Raw genomic sequence first — 21,225 nt, forward strand, 5'->3', positions numbered from 1 at the left:
TGGTGAGGACAGATTCACTAAGGTGATGTTAACTTCACCCCTGAACAAGTGAATAGAGGCCGTACTAATATGGATCACACTTAAATGTGGTACCACCCTAATAGGACGCCATTTAGGATATGGATTCCAGCTAGATGTTGGAGTATTCCTAAAGTACAAGATATAAGCTCATAAACAGAACTACACCAATCAGAGTTTTTCAACAGTTTTCTTAACCCAGCGTAACAAGTAGGGGAAGATCACCCACAATCAAGATCAGATAGCTCTCTCCTTGAAGGCAGAAATATATATATGTAAAAGTACTGCCTTACTGTTACTTATGTAGATGCCTGGGGCAGACAGGCTGTGCACAACTAGAGAGAGCCTGCATCTTCCTCTCTCCGACGTCTCCTACAGCAGGTCCACGCAGTAAAATACCCACCTGTGTGCACATTCCACTAGTGTATAATATTCAAATTGTATACGACTGTAGCACACTGTGACTGTATATATTATTTATGTATACAGTAGTTAGAGCCAAGTAGCTGTCCCCAAATGGTCAACCCTATAAATGTGAAGGTGGCAAGGTGCTAGTCTAGGTGGTGGCCGGGTGACACTGTACTTACAGTTCTGCCTCCTGCTTAGCTCATGTTCCCAACACAGGCAGCTGCTGCAGCAGTGTCTTCTGCCCAGCTTCCGTCCCCTTGCTCAGGCGGCTGGGGGGTGTAAAGCAGTAAGTCCAGCCAGTCGGGTGACGAGGAGGTGCAGGGCAGCGCTGCTTACAATAAACACTCAGGACGGGAAACCTCAGCTCAGAATAAGTACTCCGCCCGCAGCTGCTTCTAAAGAAAAGCACTCTGCCAGGTAGTTCCTTGCGAACGGCTCAAGCTGTCAATCAGCAGCTGGACCCGGATCAGAGCGCAGCGCAATAACTAAAAGAAAAAAGTTTGGTACCGTGTTAGCCAGTTGATAAGAAAAGTTTTATTGTTCCTCAGTGAGAAAAACAAAATAGCAATCTAGCAAATATGATACCTTTTAATGGCTAACAAAAATAAATGGTTAACAACATTTATTTTTGTTAGCCATTAAAAGGTATCATATTTGCTAGATTGCTATTTTGTTTTTCTCACTGAGGCGCAATAACTAACCACACAGCCTGTCCCTGACAGGTGCCGGCGCCCCCCGCAGACCCCACTGGCTCTTGCTCCTCCAAGCCGGCCGCGGGGTCTGCCTCATGGTGGCTAAGCCCCTGCCTGTGTAGTCTGGTTCCCTGTCATAATTGCCCAGCCAATCCCGGCTTCTCAGTGGGTATATGTATGCTGGGAGATCTAAGACACATTACTAGTGCTTCAATTGTCTCCTGTTGGTACAGTTGTGCCTCTCTGCTGCAGTGTGCTTACTTCCAGGTATTCCAGCTCCTGTGATCCTGTGTCCAGAGAAGGATACTTACCTCAGCAGTTCCTTGCCTAGCTGTTGGTGATTCAACCTCCATTCCTGTCGATGTTCTAACCATCGTTCCACATTCGATGTTCCAGCCATCGTTCCTGTATTCGATGTTCCAGCCATCATTCCAGTATTCTATGTTCTAACCATCACAAAATACAATGGAAAATAAGGAAAAGCGCCCACAGTTATTTTCCATTGTATTTTGTATTTGTTTACCAGGAAGGTAACTCCTGGCTAGGAAAGTGCTGCCCTTTTAGCGCCATTTTTTGTATTTTGTTGTATTTTAATGTTCTAACCATCGTTCCTGCATTCCATGTTCCAGCCATCGTTCCTGTCGATGTTATAACCATTGTTCCTGTTGGTGTTCCAACAATCGTTCATGTCGATGTTAGAACCATCGTCCTTATCATCAATGTTCCAACCATCGTTCCTGTTTATGTTCTAACTATCGTTCCTGTTGATGTTATAATCATTGTTCCACATTCGATGTTCCAGCCATCGTTCCTGTATTCGAAGTTTTAACCATCGTTCCTGCATTCGATGTTCCAGCCATTGTTCCTGTCGATGTTCTAACCATTGTTCCTGTCGATGTTGTAACCATCGATGTTGTAAACATCGATATTATCATAGATGATCTAACCATCCAACCATTGTCCCTATCGATGTTATAATCATCGTTCCCATCATCGATGTTTTAATCATCGTTCAAGTCATCGATGTTCCAACCATCGCTCCAGTCATTGATGATCTAACCATCGCTCCAGCCATCGATGTACTAACCATCGCCTCAGACATTGATGTTCTAACCATCATTCCTGCATTCGATGTTCCAGCCATTGTTACACAATCATTACTGTCGATGTTCTAACCATCGTTCCATATTTGATGTTCCAGTCATCGTTCCTGTATTCGGTGTTCTAACCATCGTTCCTTCATTTGACATTCTAACCATCGTTCCTGTCGATGTTCTAACCATCGTTCCTGTCGATGTTCCAACCATCATTCCTGTTGATATTATAACCATCGTTCTTATCATCGATGTTCTAATAATCATTCAATTAATCGGTGTTCTAACCATCGCTCCAGTCATCGATGTTCTAACCATCACTTCAGTCATCGATGTTCTAACCATCGCTCCAGACATTGATGTTCTAACCATAATTCCTGCATTCGATGTTCCAGCCATCGTTCCTGTCGATGTTCTAACCATCGTTCCTTCATTTGATTTTCTAACCATCGTTCCTGTTGATGTTCTAACCATCATTTCTGTCGATGTTCCAACCATCGTTCCTGTCGATGTTGTAACCATCGTTCCTGTCGATGTTGTAACCATCGTTCTTGTCATCGATGTTCCAACCATCGTTCCTGTTGATGTTCAAACTATCGTTCCTGTTGATGTTATAATCATCGTTCCACATTCGATGTTCCAGCCATCGTTCCTGTATTCGATGTTCTATCCATCGATCCTGCATTCGATGTTCCAGCCATCGTTCCTGTCGATGTTCTAACCGTGGTACCTGTCGATGTTCCAACCATCATTCCTGTTGATGTTATAACCATCGTTATTTACATTGATGTTGTAACCATCGTTATAATCATCGATGTTATAAGAATCATTCAAGTTATCGATGTTCAACCATCGCTCCAGTCATCGATGTTTCTAACCATAGCTCCAATCATCGATGTTTCTAACAATCGCTCCAGTCATCAATGTTCTAACCATCAGTCATTGATGTACTAACCATCATTCCTGCATTTGATGTTCCAACTATCGTTCCTGTCAATGTTCTAACCATTGATCCACATTTGATGTTCCAGCCATCTTTCCTGCATTCATTGTTCTAACCATCGTTCCTGCATTCGATATTCTAACCATCGTTCCTGTCAATGTTCTAACTATCGTTCATGACGATGTTCTAGCCATCGTTCCAGTCATCGATGTTCTAACCATCCTTCCAGTAATCGATGTTCTAACCATCGTTCCTGTCTTCGATGTTATAACCATCGTTCTTGCCATCGCTGTTCTAATCATCACCCCAAGTCATCAGTATTTCCAGGCAACCCCAAGTGACGTACTTTGCCCTCTGTTTGGTTATCGGCTCATGGTCGCTTATGAACTTCATCAGTGCGCTGTATCTTATTTCATCACAGTCATTGTGTACCATTCCTGTGGCCGTGCATACGTTACTCTCTGCCAGTTGCCAAGTTACCATCTGTTTCAATAAACCTGATTGTACTTTTACTTCTGCCTCCTTCCTGCTCATCCTGCCTCTGGGTGCACTACAGTACAATATATGTACAATGGTCTAATCAAGCCTCCCCGATTCATCCTTCGGTTCGAGCCTACACCTGAGGCCTTCGTCACATTGTCACTGAAGGGTTAAAATTTAGAACCCATGTAGCATATAAGAATTTGCACGTAGACTGTTCTCATTATGGGTAGACTGTTTTTCTATAGCCACATTTCAAGGTTACAGATAATAAGCCTGTGTGTCTTATCAGTTTCTACTGAGCTTCTACTCCCAACCCCCCCTCTTGGAATTACTATGCAGTGTGTTTATGCATAAACTCCTCTATAATCGAAAACCCCCCCTTGTTACTCATTTCTTTGTGTATGATATTTTGTATGCCCCCCCCCCCCCAGTTGAATTTGCCCTGCAACCTAACAGACCAATCAGAATGTAATATGCACTTGTATACACCCATGTATCATGTCTTTTAACTTACTGTTAAACTCCTAATAAACCAGAATGTTTCTTGACTCGCCACCGTGTGTTTGGTGTGTAGTGTTAAGATTACATTCTCACGGGTACCTAAGGGGCCATCAGGTCGAGGGGCTACACATTTATCCTTACAATTTGAGGGCTTCGTCTGGGATTCAGCCGGCCGTCCCCTCCACGGGATTGCGGCCACCTGCTGAATTTGAGAATCTGAACTCACTCCGTGTTCCGGGAACACGTGACAAGGTAATATTTAAGTCCGGGACTTAATATTACGTAATTGTATGTAAGGAAATTTATGACGTCATAAAATGTATCATGGATACAAGGACCTGGGGTCTACGTAAAGGTAATTCAAGTCCGGGACTTGAGATTACGAAACAGGTATCCAGGATACCGCAATTGAACCAGGGGTTCACAGAGAAAGCCTCCTCGATCTGATCGCCTAAATATATGTATGTACATGTTTGTCTGTTAATGTTGCAACTGTGTATTTGTTTGGGACACTCAGTGGACGGGTGGTAAGTGCACGTACGCTGAAGTGTTCTGTCTGTCTTATATACAATTGTGCTGTATATTTTGTATTAAGGATACTCAGTGAACGGGTGGTGAGTATACGGCCACTGAGTGTCATTGCTGTTTAAAGTGATCCTAAGTAGATTTGCAAAGTGATTTGGCTACTGAATGTCATTTTGTTTAAAGTAATTTTAAGTACAATTGCGACTTGACTTGTGACAGATATTATTGTGACTATATTGACTGACACACTGTTATATTATGGGATTATATTAGAGTAAAGAAACAGAATATTCCCCGCTTTTACCAGGAGAGACATGTAAAGAATATGTTGCCCGTGTCTCCCCCACAAATTACTATTTTATTAACCCTTGGGTAGACAATTTAGCGGGATAGATAGGATAATTAAAAATTGTCCCAAACCAATAATAACACCAATAGGATGTATAATATATTTAAAGAAAGCATGCAAAGGACGCAGCTTTACCCAAGGAGATATGAGACTCATTGTTAATGATATAATTGACCATTACAATAAATGAGACTGGGAAAAAGTTCCACTTATCAGTGTACCCTCAGTCACACAAACAACTGTAGGTTACCCACTTAATACACAAGAAGGCATAGATGCTATGTGGGATCAACTTGCTGCACATATGAATGAAGTGTTTAAAGCACGCTCATCTCTCCCCATAGCTGTAAGTTGTAAACAGAAACAGTGACCAATTTCTGGAAGAGATTCAAGAAGTGCTGGACCGAGGAAGCAGGTCTGCCGCTTCTGCATAATGATAATTTACTTGTTTCCACTTTCATTAATAATCTGCTGCCGATATATATCCTCGCTGTGAAGCAGAGTGTTTCAACTTGAACCTCTGATACAGTGAAGGATTTAAAAAAAAAACAAAAAAACATTTGTATGAAAAGGAAGCAGCAGGTTGTTTTGAAGTTAAAAGAAACACTGTCACACCATCACATACCCCGTTCACACGCTTCCAAAATCAAAACAATCCTAGGAGACAGAATAAACCATTCCGTTCTCCTAGAGACAGACTACCTCAGAGGGCTCCTGCGGGACCCCCACCCAACAGGCAGACAAGCTGCTATAACTGTGAAAGGGATAGCCATTGGGCTAGAGACTGTCCGTTCCCTTCAAACAAACCCCGACAGGTCAGTAACCCCATGCAGCCCAGCCAACCCAGACCTAGAGACAACCCCAGATTTCAGATTGACTGGCAGGGACAGACCTTAAAGGGCCATGACATAGGAAAACATGAATTTACTGTAATACCTGACTGCCTAATGAATTTGCTAGGCAGAGATCTTCTCTCTGTGCTAGAAATCACAATTAGTCCATCAGAAGCAGGAAAAGGGAATTAATGTTTCATCACCACACTTGCTCATGACTGACAGTTCTGACCCAAACACAGAATTAGACACTGTAAATCCTCAGATATGGTCAACAGGACCTCAGAGCAATAAACCAATTAATTGTTCCCATTGCACCCATTGTACCTGATGTACACTCACTCATCTCAGCCATCCCTGTAGATGCCGCCTACTTCTCAGTAACCAATTTGAAAAAATGCATTTTTTAGCATACCTGTGGACACCCAGACACAACTGTTATTTGCATTTTCTTTTGAGGCCAGCAGTTAACATGATGCAGACTGCCACAGGAGTATATTGACTCCCCTGTTGTGTACAGCATCGTGCTCCAAGCCATATTAACCCCCTGGCACCCCCCTATGGTTCAGTCCTGCTACAGTATGCAGATGATCTGCTTATTTGTAGTTCAACAAAGGAGGCATGCCGAGAGGATGGTATATCACTGTTAAACTGGCTCTGTGAATGTGGGCACAAAGTGTCAAAAAGCAAAAATGCAATGGTGCAAAAAGAATGTTAATTATTTAGGTTTTGTCTTGAAAAAGGGAGAGAGGAAAGTCAGCCCACAACGCATTCAGTCTGTACTGGGTCTGGTCCGCCCAAACACTATTATTGCAGACAGTGGATTTCTGACTGTTCCTACTATGATAACATTTTGAGACAAGCCACACTCAATGACAAACCTAAACAGATACAATGGTCACAAGAAATGTTAAATGCATATGAAAGCCTTAAAAATGTATGTTGATGAAAAGTCCGGCATTGACCCTCCCAAACTATGTACAACCATTTCAGTTATATGCAAGGGACAAAATGTAAAACCATGGCGGGTGTGCTGACACAAGAACATGGAGGTAAGCTGCGCCCCGTGGCATTCTTTTCTAAAGTGATGCCGGTGTCGGTCCAAAGTATGCCTGCCTGTCTTTGGGCACTGGCGGCCTGTGCAATGGTAGCTGAGATGGCAACCACACTCACCCTAGGCTCACCCACTGTTCTCCATACCACACATAATGTTGTAGCATTACTTAAAGGGCTACACACACAACATGTCAGCCCAGCGTCTTAGTGGAGATGAGGTCCTGTTGCTAGGAAGCCCCTCACTCACCATTAAGTATGCAAACGCATCCTCAGGCCCCGCACCCATTCTAAATGCACTTTTAGGACTAAAAGGGCCACAGGATGACATTCCTGACGATCATGACTGTTCTGCATCAATAGAGTCAGAGACCTCCCCTAGACTTGACATTTCCCCTGTACCAATACCAGGTTCTGACCATGTATTTGTGGATGGTTCTTGTAATAGACCCAATGACTCGACATATCAGGCAGGCTATGCAGTGGTACGCCTCCCAAATGACATTTTAGAAGCGAGACCCATTCCATATCAATCAGCACAAGCTGCAGAACTCATAGCGCTCACAAGAGCTTGCCAAATGTAGAAAGATAAACCTGATCACTGAACTACAAAGCTCAGCATCACAAAAAGACTTGGATGACTGGTTATTTCCAATATTGCAGAAAAATCCTATAACAGGATTGATCTGCAAAGAGGGGAGACCATGCATACCACAATCAAGCGCCCCATTGTTCATTGCTCACTACCATGGGGTAGGACATTATAGCAAAATCACCACAGCTATACTTTTGAGCAAAGACTTTTATACCACAGATGCTAAAACATTGGTAGATTAGTACATTAGCAGATGTATTACCTGTCTGCGCAACAACCCTAATAACCCAATGAAAGCAAAGCATCAACACCTGGAGTACCCAACTACTCCTTTCACACATTTGCAAATTGATTTTACACATATACCTAACAAAGGTACAAAACAGGAGTATGCTCTGGTCATAGTAGATATGTTTTCCAGATGGCCAGAGGCATTTCCCACAAAAGCAGAAGATGCAAAAACAGTTGCACGCATACTAACACAAGAAATCATCCCTAGATGGGGATGCCCGCTCCAAATAGATAGCGACAAAGGCACTGCCTTTACAGCAAAAAATCACACAAGCTTTAGTGAAAGCATTTCAAATAGAGAGGAAATTTCACATTCCCTATCATTCTCAAAGTTCAGGGATAGTGGAGAAAAGGATAAACTTAGGAAAGTAACAGGAGGAACATTTAATAAATGGAAACAAACCCTCCCCATAGTCCTAGCAGAAATTAGAATGACCCCCCCAACAGACTCTGGGTTATTCACCCTTTGAAATACTAATAGGAAGATTTTTTCCCACACCTTGGGCTAAGAAACCAATGATAGTCCAGGAGGGAGACCTAGAACAGATTAGAGAAGAGTATGTTAGGTCCCTCATCACCAGACTTAGTGAAATTGAACATGATGTCGTTTGTAAAAATCCTTCTAATCCACAGGAACCAACACACCCCTTCCAGGTTGGAGACAAGGTCGTTGTGAAGGTCCTTGCCAGAAATAAGAGCCCAGGAGACTTCACCTATGGTCCAGAAACAGAGATCGTAGCGGTAACAAGGACGGCTGTCCTTACAGAAGAGAGTCCAGTGTGGATACACGCATCCAGGGTAAAGAGAATCCCGAGTAACGTCCCGGATAGAGAACAGATCGAGGACGAGGTACTAACGAGGGTAGACAACCCTGACCTCCAACAGGACGAGGTACTAACGAGGGTAGACAACCCTGACCTCCAACAGGACGAGGTACTAACGAGGGTAGACAACCCTGACCTCCAACGTGGAGAAGAGGACCCATTCCATGATGACTCCAACTCTGGACCAGCCCCTGATATTGACCCCAATAACTTTGCTCGTTCTTGCTCTTTGCATTCCCCTTAAAGCTGAAGTAGATATAACCCAAAATGGTGAGCTACTAACCCTATGGTTTAACTCATCTAACACTCATACTGCCACATTTGTACTTGATTATTTCCAGTTCCCAAAACTAGCTGATACACATAATAGAAATAATTGTTATGTCTGTGCAAAATCCAGGCCTCATCTAGGCACTGTACCTTTAAACATCCCAGAATCCCAAGAGAATTGTTTTTTTTTCAGTTTATATAATGGTACTCGTACAAATGATAGTGAATGTGAGTTATGGAAAATGAAATATCCCATATTGTCAAAGAATTCTAACCCAGGAAACACCATCACCATTTACCCAGGTAACTACACATGTTATGTATCCAATGACACAACAGGAAGGAATTTAAGAACCTTTCCTGATGGATACTGTAGTAAACATAGACACATTGTACTTGTCAACCAGACTAAATCCCTTGGTGACATTTACTATATTTGCGGTGATATGAAGATAAGAACTAAGCTAGATACTCCTTGGCAGGGACAGTGTGCTCTAGCCAAAATTATTATGCCCTTACACATACTACCTGCAGAAATAGAGGCACCTTTGCCTGAAGACACAATTAATAGAAAGAAAAGGGAAACACCTTTAGGGAGTTTTGATCCACATGTATATATTGATGCAATTGGTGTCCCAAGAGGGGTCCCAGATGAATTTAAGGCCAGAGATCAAGTTGCGGCTGGCTTTGAATCCATCATACCCACAATCACAGCAAACAAAAATGTTGCTTGGATTAATTACATTTACTACAACCAGCAGAGATTTGTAAATGATACAAAAGACGCTTTAAAAGGCATTGCAGAACAATTAGAAGCCACATCACAAATGACATTTCAAAATCGTATGACTCTAGATATGATATTAGCAGAGAAAGGAGGAGTTTGTGTTTATATAAGGAAAGTTGAAGGATGTTGTACATATATCCCTGACAATACAGGCCCCAATGGTAAAGTTACTCTAGCTATTAAAAAACTGGAGGATTTATCAATAGAATTGAAGAAGAACTCAGGCATCGATAACCCATGGAGCCAATGGTTTGGATGGTTTGAAAACTGGAAGCAGGCCCTTGTTCAATTAGCAATCTATATATTGATTATTCTTACTATTATCTGTATTGTTGTTTTTTGTATTATACCATGTTGTAGAAAACTTGCTACCAAAGGTATTGAGAACACCCTTATGTATGAATCCATTGCCCCTGCACACGCAAATTCCCCTGAAGGCTACAAACAATATCTTGCTAAGCACAGAAATAAGGAATTTGGTAAGAAGAATCATATCATCTAAATTCATGATTCTAAGAGGGGATTGAAGGGTTAAAATTTAGAACCCATGTAGCATATAAGAATTTGCACGTAGACTGTTCTCATTATGGGTAGACTGTTTTTCTATAGCTACATTTCAAGGTTACAGATAATAAGCCTGTGTGTCTTATCAGTTTCTACTGAGCTTCTACTCCCAACCCCCCCTCTTGGAATTGCTATGCAGTGTGTTTATGCATAAACTCCTCTATAATCGAAAACCCCCCCTTGTTACTCATTTCTTTGTGTATGATATTTTGTATGCCCCCCCCCTGTTGAATTTGCCCTGCAACCTAACAGACCAATCAGAATGTAATATGCACTTGTATACACCCATGTATCATGTCTTTTAACTTACTGTTAAACTCCTAATAAACCAGAATGTTTCTTGACTCGCCACCGTGTGTTTGGTGTGTAGTGTTAAGATTACATTCTCACGGGTACCTAAGGGGCCATCAGGTCGAGGGGCTACACATTTATCCTTACAGTCACATTGACCCCAGGCGTGACATGTACTAACATATGCAATTAGTTTCAGAAAGGTGCAAAAAGAGCTGCCCTTTGCGAATCCACCGGCCCCGGGTGAGAGGGCGCTCGCAGGTTCCTCTCACCTCCCATGCCTAGGAGCCTCCTGTGGGAGATGAGTGCAGGGACTCCCAGGCTCCTCCTCCCTGCACCCAGAAGGGGAAGCACTGCTGCTAGGGAGGAGGAGGTCACTGGGTCCGGGCATCACAGCAGGAGGCTGCCTGGACAGCAGGTGAGGGTGTGGGGCAGCAGGGTCTGGTGCCAAAAGGCTTTTATAGGGTAATGCCAGAAAAAGCCGGCAATACTGTATGTGTCTGAAACGGGACGTTTGAAAATGCGATAAAACCCCTGAAAACAGGGTTTTTACCGCATTTTCCATTTTAAACATCCCAGCCAGAAGGTGAATTTACTTATAAGGTAGATACAAGGGACCATTACACCACAATATACAGTAAGTGGTGCATTCATAGAATTTATCTATTATCAATTTATCAATTGTGTATTTAAATATTGTTGCCAAGATAATTACATAGAATTATTAATCTCCGTCTCTCTTACTCACCTTCACGTCCTTGTCCCAGAAAGATGGCGGCACCAGCTGTATTGGGAAATGAGTCTTGAGGAGACGGGGAGACTCCATCGCGTTGGCATCGTCCACTCCTTAAATATACGGAAGGACTCAGACATTAATCCCAGTGTTCTTCCTAATATGGCATCATTCAACTAATATTCACACCCACCTGCTCCACAGTCTGTGCAGAAAAGTCAGATACTTCTGGGTGTTGGGGGGATATATTTGGGAAGGTAGAAGAAGTACAGTAGATGGGGAATCTACATAAACACAGCTCTGGCCAAACCCACCCCAATCTGCCATTACCTATACAACACTGGCCACATAATTCTGGCCACACCAATCTGGCCACACTTACACATCAATGGCCACACCCGCACAGCATTGGCCACACCCACACAGCATTGGCCACACCCACACAGCATTGGCCACACCCACACAGCATTGGCCACAACTTCTCCACTTCTCACACCTGACACACAGTCCATTTTGTATTTAGACAGTCAATTCGTGAGATCTGTGAGGCAAGCAGTACTTTAGGGCCCATTTATCAAGTATCGCATTTACGATGCTATCTGGGAGGAACATTACCATCCTGGATCACATTGTAAAATGCGATCCTAATGGTCCTTCTCTATGATGTGCTGAGCCGGGCACCAGGGGGGTGTGAACGCACTTCCCCAGCAGCAGTGCGTTATGTTGCCCATAGGCTACACTGGGCATTATCCATCTCAGAATGGCAGCAGCCCAGGGATGTGAAGCTAGGCTGCCCGATGTTGTTACATCGGCCAGCTTTGCATCCCCTGTAGAAACCTATGGGGGATGCGGCTGGTGGCGATGCAGGAGGTATCACAGCAGGGATTGGAGATTCCTGCTGCGTTCCCTCCTGATCCATTCGGGGCATACTTAATATTTGCGGCTATCCCCAGAAAATGGGTGTTTTGGGGGGATTGTTTTGGGGGGATGTAGCCACAAATATAGAATGAAAAATGGGCCCCTTACTGATCTCACTGGTTCCCAGTGCACTGATAGGCTGAGTACTAGGCATGTCAATGATGTTTAGGTTGACAATTTCCAGGTCGATCCCAAATGGTCGACACAAGGTCAACATGATGAAAAAAAGCATAAAAAATGTGAAAAACCCACGTAGAAATTTTCATGTCTTCGTCTACTGGACAGTTAATAAGTGACTCATGCAATGGATAAGGTAAGAACATCGCTATTTAATCCGGATATTTAACCAAGTACATGCAGCTGCCTGAGAAGTGCGTAACACCTACTGTATGTCTCAGGAAGCAGACTTGCTTAAAAAGAGGTGATATTTTATGTTTTACAGATATACGTTTCATATGATGCCAATGACCAATTGAGGAACCTGAATGTTTCTCGACTAAAAGTTGAATCAAAATACAAATTGTATAACAGTGTAGCATATTTTTATGGACAACAAATAATACAAATGTAACAAGACTGAGGGAGGATACAATAACTTTGCTTGCAGTTTGTTAGGGAACTGCCATGGGAACCGAGTTCGCACCATGTTACCCAAATATATTCATGAGCATAAGGAAGGATGAGCAGATCTGGAAGGGTGAGACATTTGGTGCAAACTTGGTTCTCTAGAAGAGATTGATAGACAATACCGTCTTCACCTGGGAAGGTACAGAGGAATCCCTGATGGAATACATCATGCATATAAACTCTAATCAGAAGAATCTCACATTTACTACAGAATACAGTAAAGCAGCATTCACTTTTAGGATTTAGGCATTTTCATAAAAGATCAGAAAATGTAAATGATGACGTATAGGAAGAAGGTTGACATTAATAGCTTCATCTTTGCTACAATCGGACATTACTATAAATAGATGAGAAGATCCCAAAAGGGCATTTTACAAGGATTTAAAGGAACTGCAGTACTGTAGAAGACTACATCTTACAAAGTAAAGATCTGAAGAAACAATTTGGTTTTAAACAGTACAATGAGGATCTAGTGGACCAGGAATGCGAAGAGATACCAGAAACAAGAATACAACAGCAGAGCACAATTCATGGTGCATTGTGCAATACATTTCCTTGGCTGTAACAATCAAGTGCATTCGGAAAAGACAATGGGACCATACTCACAAGAGATGAGACTCTGACAAGTATCTTACCAGCAGCACTAAAGGATGTCTACAGGACAGCACCAGCCATGAAGAAAAAAGCTTAAGAACCATTTGTCACCACAAGGAATTCTCCTCAAGCTCCGCAGGAAGGGACTGTACAATAAGATAAATGATAACCTGCAACACTGAAGACCCCGCTGCCCGCCAACCCCGCCACCACCACCAGCTGGCCGGACCCCGCAGCTTGCCTCCCACTGCACGGGAAGGAGGTCCCAGGACGGGTGGTCTGACCACCTGCTCGGGTTCGATGCGCACAGGACCCTGAAGGGACATCAAACCAAGCTGATTTGGGCCGATTCGTTGCAATCAGCCCAAATCGGCTCAGTGTATGGGCACCTTTAGGTTGGTCACTGGCACTATACGAGCATCACACACTCGTTCGGTCACATCCCGCCTCCACCATCCATTCTGTGTGTTGTATGTAATATGTGCGGAAGAGACACGTCTGTTACCTGGCGGCATAGGCTTGGCATACAGGTCTATAAATGGCACCTTGACGAAGCAGGGGGCTCGCATGCTCCTCTCCACGTCCCCCTCTAGAAGGATCAGATCCACAATCTCCTGCATCCACGTGGTACCTGTAAGAAGATGCCGGTGACATATCAGCTCTGGGTGGTTTTATTACAGTGACATAACATAACACCAATATAACACCTCTATGGTGGAGATGCACTAAGCCACGACAAAGTACCAGCCAATCAGCTCCTAACTGCCATGTTATAGGCTGTGGTTGAAAATTGATAGGAGCTGATTGGCTGTAACTTTATCCTATTATTTCTTCCTCTTTATCTCTCTCCAAGGATCCGGGATCTTATTGGCTTGCAGATTATTCAACACTAAGGGCCAGATGCATCAAAAGGTGATACAATGGAGAGTTATAAACATTAAGCCAAGCAGATCCCAACTGTCATTTTTCCAAACCCAATATGTAACATGACAGGAAGGAGCTGATTGGCTGGTTGTTTATCACTCATTTTGTCACTTTTTGAAGCTTGAGACATCTGGCCCTGAAGCAGGGGGTGACAGTAGTGAGTTGCAGCATCGATGGTTACCAACCAGATGGTTTCACACCATTGAGGGCATCCATCGATGGTACCAGGGGTGGATAAGTCACAGATGGTGGTTCCTATGGTGAAGCAGTGAAAGTTACACTTATACTCTTACAGAATGAATATACTGCCACCTAGTGGGCTGTAGCCGACATTCAGTCTACACTGGTAATAAAAGTCAGCGTACACTGACTTTTATTCTGGCCGCAGATGGCCTAATTCGGGGCGCGCGCTGATGTCATGGTGGGCATGTTCTGGATGGACGTTTTCATGGGCGCACCCACCGCTTTTGTGGGCACACCTAGAAAAAATGCTGGGTGTAGCCCTGTGCCCACCCCCTGGCCACCCCTCTGAAGCAAATGACCTGGCGAGGGTGAAGCTCCCCAAAGCCATGTATACGAAAACCCCGACCATTTGGGCCATGGCCAAATTCGGCCCGCTAGGAGCATGTCTGAATCGGCCCCCATGTGACCTGTAGTGTAGTGTGCTTAGCATGGCCGGATTACCATGATTTATAGGATTGAGTTCTGCTGACTCACTCTTACAATTACAGAACATTTATTATCCTGCGGTAAGAGCAGCCAGGTGCAGCGGGTGGTGTCATATTGCTGTTATACTATCGCCCTGTGGCCCAATCCTGCCGTTACACTGTGACTTGTTATTGATGTATAACATATCAGGTATCTGAAGCAGGGACGGAATGGGCCACCAAATTGGCCGTGGCATTTGTGCCCGTGTATGCGCCGGGCACGCACGCACTGGGCAAGTGTACGCTGCTCATACCAGCTTGCAGGAGAGTGGGGAAAAGCCACCTGTGATGCCCCCCTCTCTCCTGGACCCAATTGGTGCATAGACAGAGCATCCAGAACCGCCACGAGTCCAGCAACTCTCTCTGTGCGCCAACTGGGAGGCGGAGCGTCAGTGACAAATTGGCTCACCTGACCATTGGCCCATCTGGCATTTGCCAGAAGTGCCAGATGGCCAGTCCGGCCCAGATCTGAAGGCTCAGCCAGGGTCCCCCAGTACTGCTGAGATCTCTGCTGCTTCTCATGAGATCACGCTTGGTAACAAAGGAACCCCTTACACAGTGTGCTACGTGTCACTGGTTTCCCCTTCCTTATCTATTTCGACATGTTCTTCACACCTCTCCAATTCTCAGACTGCCTCATTGGATACAGTCACTAGAAGGGGCGGATCTCCCAGGGGTATTGTGTCACCTGCCTCGATATCAGTTCCCTGGGTCGGCAATGTCTAGGATGACAGTCACTAGGTCGACCACCTAAGAATGGTTGACATACCCTAGGTTGACATTGACGGAAGGCACAAGCTTAAGGTCAACATGGACATAGTCAATATGGATAAGGATGACACAAACTTTTCACGTTTTTTATGTGGTTTTTCATACTTTACTATCCCAGTGGGTATATATTGGGAACATAATAGTGTGCCGAGTGCAGCGAGCCATTCTAGTGTAATACGCCGCCGGTGGGGGTGATAAATACCTTGAGTCGCTGGATACTTTTGGTTCGACACCGATTCTTCGCTGCGTCGGCTGCAGAGAACACACCACCCTAGGAACTCAAGCAACGCGCTCAGCAGGTACAACCGCTTGTTTTATTTAGTAAAAAGAAATGAGTAAACAATTGTCAAAGTATCTCAAGCATAGCTCCCAACAGTCCCGAATTTAGCGGGACAGTCACGATTTTCGGTGACTGTCCCGCTGTCCCACCCGTGGCCAGCAGTGTCCCGCCGGCGGGGGAGGTTGCCACGGGAGATAATCACTGTAATACCTCTCGCAGCAACCTCCCCCGCCCGCGGGACACTGCGGGCTGTGTCAATCTGCTGTGCCTGCCTATCGGCGCTGTGTGCGCATTGCCTTCCGCTCCCCGATCGCCGCGGTGCTCCCTGGGGCACGGGGAGGACGTATAAGCACATGTGCGCATGTGCGCACCCGCCGCACTGTGATAAGAGACACGGCAGGGGCTGCAGTGTCTTGTCCACTTCTCCCCCTAGCAGCTATTGTAGCTGCTACTAGGGGAAAACAGTACACATCGTCATCGCCCCGCCCCCTATGACGTGTGACGCTGGCATTCCGCCCAGCCACGCCTCAGTGCAGTCTAAATTGTTAGGAGGATCGTGGGCTGGCTGCTGGATAATTCTCCGTGTAAGCTGGGGCTGGCTTTTCTTTACTGTGCAAGTAAGCACTTCAATATAATTTATTATGTCAGATACTGCATATTTTAGATATATCTATATATAGATATATAAATAAATTTATTTATTTATATTTATTTATATATATATATATTATTTATATATAGATATATCATAAATGTGCCCTGTAATATACCATATAGTTATATATAGTCATATAATTATCATATAGCTATATATAAGTGTATATTCAATGCTGATGGCGAGCTTGGACAGCGAGCAGCGCTGCCTGCTCGCTGTCACATCTCGCAGGGTCAGTATTCAACTGATCCCCCTGCATACGCCGCTTCCTCCTCGCTTTTTGGAGCGAGGGGAAATTGGCGTATACGGCCGTTGAAACAGCGAGACTCTCCGCTAAATGCAGTGGGCTCCCTGCATTAGCCACAAGCCTCGCTGTTTGGGAACGTTGAATACAGGGAGCAGCTGGCAAGGGGGTTAAACAACGATGATCACTTGTTGTCTGCGATCCCCGCCGTTTAACCCCCTCGCCGGCCGCATTGATTATGTCACATAGAGTAAAGTATATGTTGTAGTTTATATAGCTTTTATATAATTGTATGATGTAATAGAGATATATATATATATATATATATATATATATATATATATACACACACACATACCTCCCAACTGTCACGATTACAGCGGGACAGTCCAGATTTTCGGGTCCTGTCCCGCTGTCCCACCCGCGGCAGGCATTGTCCCGCTGCGGGGGGTGGCAGTTGGGAGACCCCCCAATCTAATAGAATAGACGCACAGCGTCTATTCTCGTATGAAAATGAGGTTGCGGCTAATTAGCATAAGCCGTGCCCTCATTTGCATACGCCCCACCCCCTTTTCGGGCGCTATTAGTGTCCCTATTTCTTCCGTTCACAAGTTGGGAGGTATGTCTCAAGGCTATAATCGGCCTAATCAGCCTAACACTACAATACTGACCGTACACCCGCCTAGCAGGATCCTAGGTCACATGAACATCAACAATTTACCTCTAACATACGCCGCGGTCCTTCGGCGTCACTGGCGAGTGGGAACACACCTCCCGCAAACCGTCAAATAGGTGGGGGGGGGGGGGGGTAATGTCCTCACTTGGCAATACTGGCAACTCTATGTGGACCTAGCCACCTATTCGCCTATGCTAACCACCCGACACAGATAATACATACAAAACGCATGGGAAGAATAACGTACAATACGACAGTCAACTATATCTTATCAATACCAATCCTAGGGAAAATCCCACCTAGGAATACAGTCCAGAATGCTGTCCCAGGGAAAAAAGGCGAATGCTGGATATTTCAAATGAATTAGGCAATACCTCCTTGTAACCTGGACTTTGGCCACAAGATGGCAGGCAGTGTTCCTCAGGTTAAGTCAATGTAGAGGCAATGCTCTTACAACTGGCAGGACTTTGCTAACTGAGGTCCCCGGAGGTGACAGAGCGAGTCCCCTGTTTAAATGGGACTAATATGAGTCCCCACGGTGCTGCATGTGCTTCTAGGTGTCCAGGGTTCTGGGGCTCCGCTGAGCTGGTGGCCCTACCCCCACTGGTGCTTCCTAGTGAGGCGCTGGGGGTGGCTTATAATAACTGTAGTCCACTGGCCAGTAAGGTGGGGCTAAAGGCATTCTGGGGCAGCAATCAGGGGGGTGCCCGATTAGGGTAATTTGCGTTGGTGACAGGGAGTGGGTACTAGGAGGCAGGTCTGGGGGCAGCAGCACAGATGATACCTGCTGTCGGCAACAGGGTGCAGGCTCCTGCCTTTCGCGATCGGGTCTCCCGGCATCTGGAAGGCGGGCGCTGGTCACTCTTCTGCAGGAGGGCACACTAGTGCATACCTCCCAACAGTCCAGATTTTATCGGGACAGTCCCGATTGTCAGGGCCTGTCCCGATGTCCCACCCGCGGGCGGCAGTGTCCCGCGGTGTGGGGGGCTGTTGGGAGTCCCCCCTGTCAGCTGCTAAGCAGCGGGGAATAAACGCTGTGCGCATGCGCACAGCGTCTATTCCCACAGCCAGGGGACTGGGGGCATGGCTAGAGGCTCACAGAGCCTCTGGGTCATGCCCCCATAGCGGCAAAATGGGGGAGTGGCCTCGCGGAAGAGCCGCGAGTATAGGCCATGTCCCCCAATTAGGCCACGCCCCCCGAAAATTTTGACGCGCCTCTGGCGCGCAGGAGCGTCGTCCCGCATGCAGACCTTCAAAAGTTGGGAGGTATGCTAGTGTGGGTGCTGCTATTGCAGTGTTGCCGCACTCAGCCGCGCCGCTCCTGCTCTGCTGTAGTCCACGCTGAGGGCTCTCCCCGCCGGCTGCTCTCACTGCTGGGCGGCTTCTTGCTGCTGCGGCATCAGCTGATCGTCGGCCGGTGTTCGGGCTCTGTCTTGAGCCCGCCGCCGGTCTTCTCCGGTCACACTCTCCTTCTCTCCTCTCCTGGCACGCCACGTTCTTCACCTCGCTCTGCGCTGTCCTCTCCCCAGTTCACACGCTCTGACCTCTCTCCTCATGCTGCGACCTCTCACCTCCCTATCTCCTTCCCACGCACTTCCTCCTACTCTCATACGTCCCCCAGTGCTGTCGATCAGCCTGGTGACTGGTCTGGGGATTAACCCCTAAGGTCCCGCTGCTGGGACTCTGGGGAACAATAGGCTGGGGTGCCACACTAGGGGATGAGGTACGCTTATATTGTGTCCATGTTGACATATGTCGGCATAGGCACCTAATATGTGAAAAACTGATATCAATCTCATTCATGTCGACCAAGTCCATATCGACCTAAAGCTTGTGTCCCCCCAATAAGTAGCTGTCGGGGCTAATTGGGTAGCCCACAGGGGAATCCGTTAGCCACAATAATTTTCCGTGACCACCTGCGGTCTGGAGAACTCTTCTGAAAACTTTGTGGATTGCACCAAATCTGTTGTTTCATAGCCAAGGATACTGTACACCTACACGGCCGGTTCATACCATTTATATGTATTATACGGTCACGTCTATGCAAAGTATTCTGTGTGTGGTGGATTTCTCTGGTGTACAAGGAGTTAATGTTTGGAGCCACTCACCCGCTTTAGGAAACGTAGCGATAAGGACGTCATCTTCCCGGGCCTGGAAGTTATAGATTCTGTCCCAGATCTCACAGGTGGTCTCCAGCAGCGGGACCCCGTCCACCTGCCCCAGCTTCATCCTGCTGTACTCCTTCATCTCAGATAGCTTACTCGCTAGCTCTGGATCCATTCTGGAATGAGAAAAATGTCAGTTAGGAGCTGGTTTGGCTGGTACTTTATCTCTATGAACTTTATCACTCTCCAACGCTTAGTGCATGTGCCCTAATGTTTTTCTCCAAAGGCCTGGAGAGTTCCACACATACTGTAACTATAAAGGGGCATACACATGGAGCAAATTTGTGCTATTTTCTAAGCAATTGCTTAGAAAGTAAGCACAGATCTCTCCGTGTGTATGCTCCGAGAGATTAAATATCTCTTGCTAACTAACTCAGTGCATGCAGTCAAAATCTAGTCAGATTGCTTAGCAAATGACTGCAAATCTCTCGGTGTGTACTGCAAATCTCTCGGTGTGTACAGAATGAGAGATACTGATCGCAATCTCTCATTCTGAACCACTACCCGGCCTTTTTTTGCTTAAGCAAAATTGCTTAGAAAAATTGCTTAGCAAAAATCTCTGCGTGTGTATGTGCTCTCCATGGGAGATCTTAACACCAGTAAAATTGCTTAGCAAAATTGCTTAGCACAGATCTCTACGCAGCGGCGTAGCTTTGTTTGGGGCGCCCCCCCCGCTGTTAATGGGGGGCGCCCCCGCCCGTCCGTCCCCCTCCCCCCATTGCCACATGCTTACCTGTCCGCGCGTCCCGGCTCCCCTCCTGGCTTCACTAAATTCTATGCAGACGGACCACGATAAAATGGCCTCCCCCATACCGCAGACAGTTTCAGAGAACAGTCTGCTTTATGGGGCGGCCATTTTATCGTGGTCTGTCTCCATAGCATTGATTGAAGCCAGGAGGGGAGCCGGGACGCACGGACAGGTAAGCATGGGGGGCGGGGGGATTACTATAGAACCGCAGCCCCCCGGCGCCCACATATGCACAGCGCCACCCCGCGACCGCGGGGGCTGCGGTGCTATAGTTACACCACTGTCTCTACGTGTGTATGCCCCTTTACTCTTGTACAACTGAAAACAGGGTAGTACCCCATATTTATAGCGTAAAAAACTAAAAACATTTTATATAATTGGTATGAACCATTAAACCATGTTATTCTTCAGCTTTGTAGTTCTGTCAAGTAGAAAAAGCCAGATTTCCCTCAATGCATTACAGACATCAGAAATTCCCCCCACATGTTTCTGAATGTGGAAGAAGGAGACGCACCACCCAAATAATGTTTCTGAAAAGCTGGATGATCACCTTAGGCCAGACCCCATGTCATATGTGTGATGGATAACTTATTGCTAGATCTTCATACTCCCAATACGTAACTAGGTAAATTGGGACAACATAACCTGCAACCCCAGTCTGT

General features: G+C 45.7%; 2 protein-coding genes across 3 annotated transcripts in view; both read right to left on the bottom strand.

Annotated features, from left to right (window-relative positions):
• LOC146019857 (sulfotransferase 1C4-like) overlaps positions 1-21,225 on the bottom strand; it is a 37,942-nt gene that overhangs the window by 3,205 nt on the left and 13,512 nt on the right. For both annotated transcript variants that reach the window (XM_083152469.1, XM_083152471.1), the window contains 3 exons: positions 19,759-19,931; positions 13,899-14,024; positions 11,270-11,367 (listed from right to left, as the gene is read on the bottom strand). In XM_083152469.1, the coding sequence (XP_083008595.1) occupies positions 11,270-11,367; positions 13,899-14,024; positions 19,759-19,930 (396 nt within the window). In that variant the 5' untranslated portion in view covers position 19,931. The remainder of the gene's footprint in view (positions 1-11,269; positions 11,368-13,898; positions 14,025-19,758; positions 19,932-21,225) is intronic.
• The window catches only part of LOC146019856 (sulfotransferase 1C2-like), a 65,619-nt gene that overhangs the window by 3,112 nt on the left and 41,282 nt on the right, over positions 1-21,225 (bottom strand). The window lies entirely within an intron of this gene.

This window comes from Crinia signifera, chromosome 7, assembly GCF_055691185.1.
Source record: "Crinia signifera chromosome 7, ASM5569118v1, whole genome shotgun sequence".
Classification (NCBI taxonomy): Eukaryota; Metazoa; Chordata; class Amphibia; order Anura; family Myobatrachidae; genus Crinia; species Crinia signifera.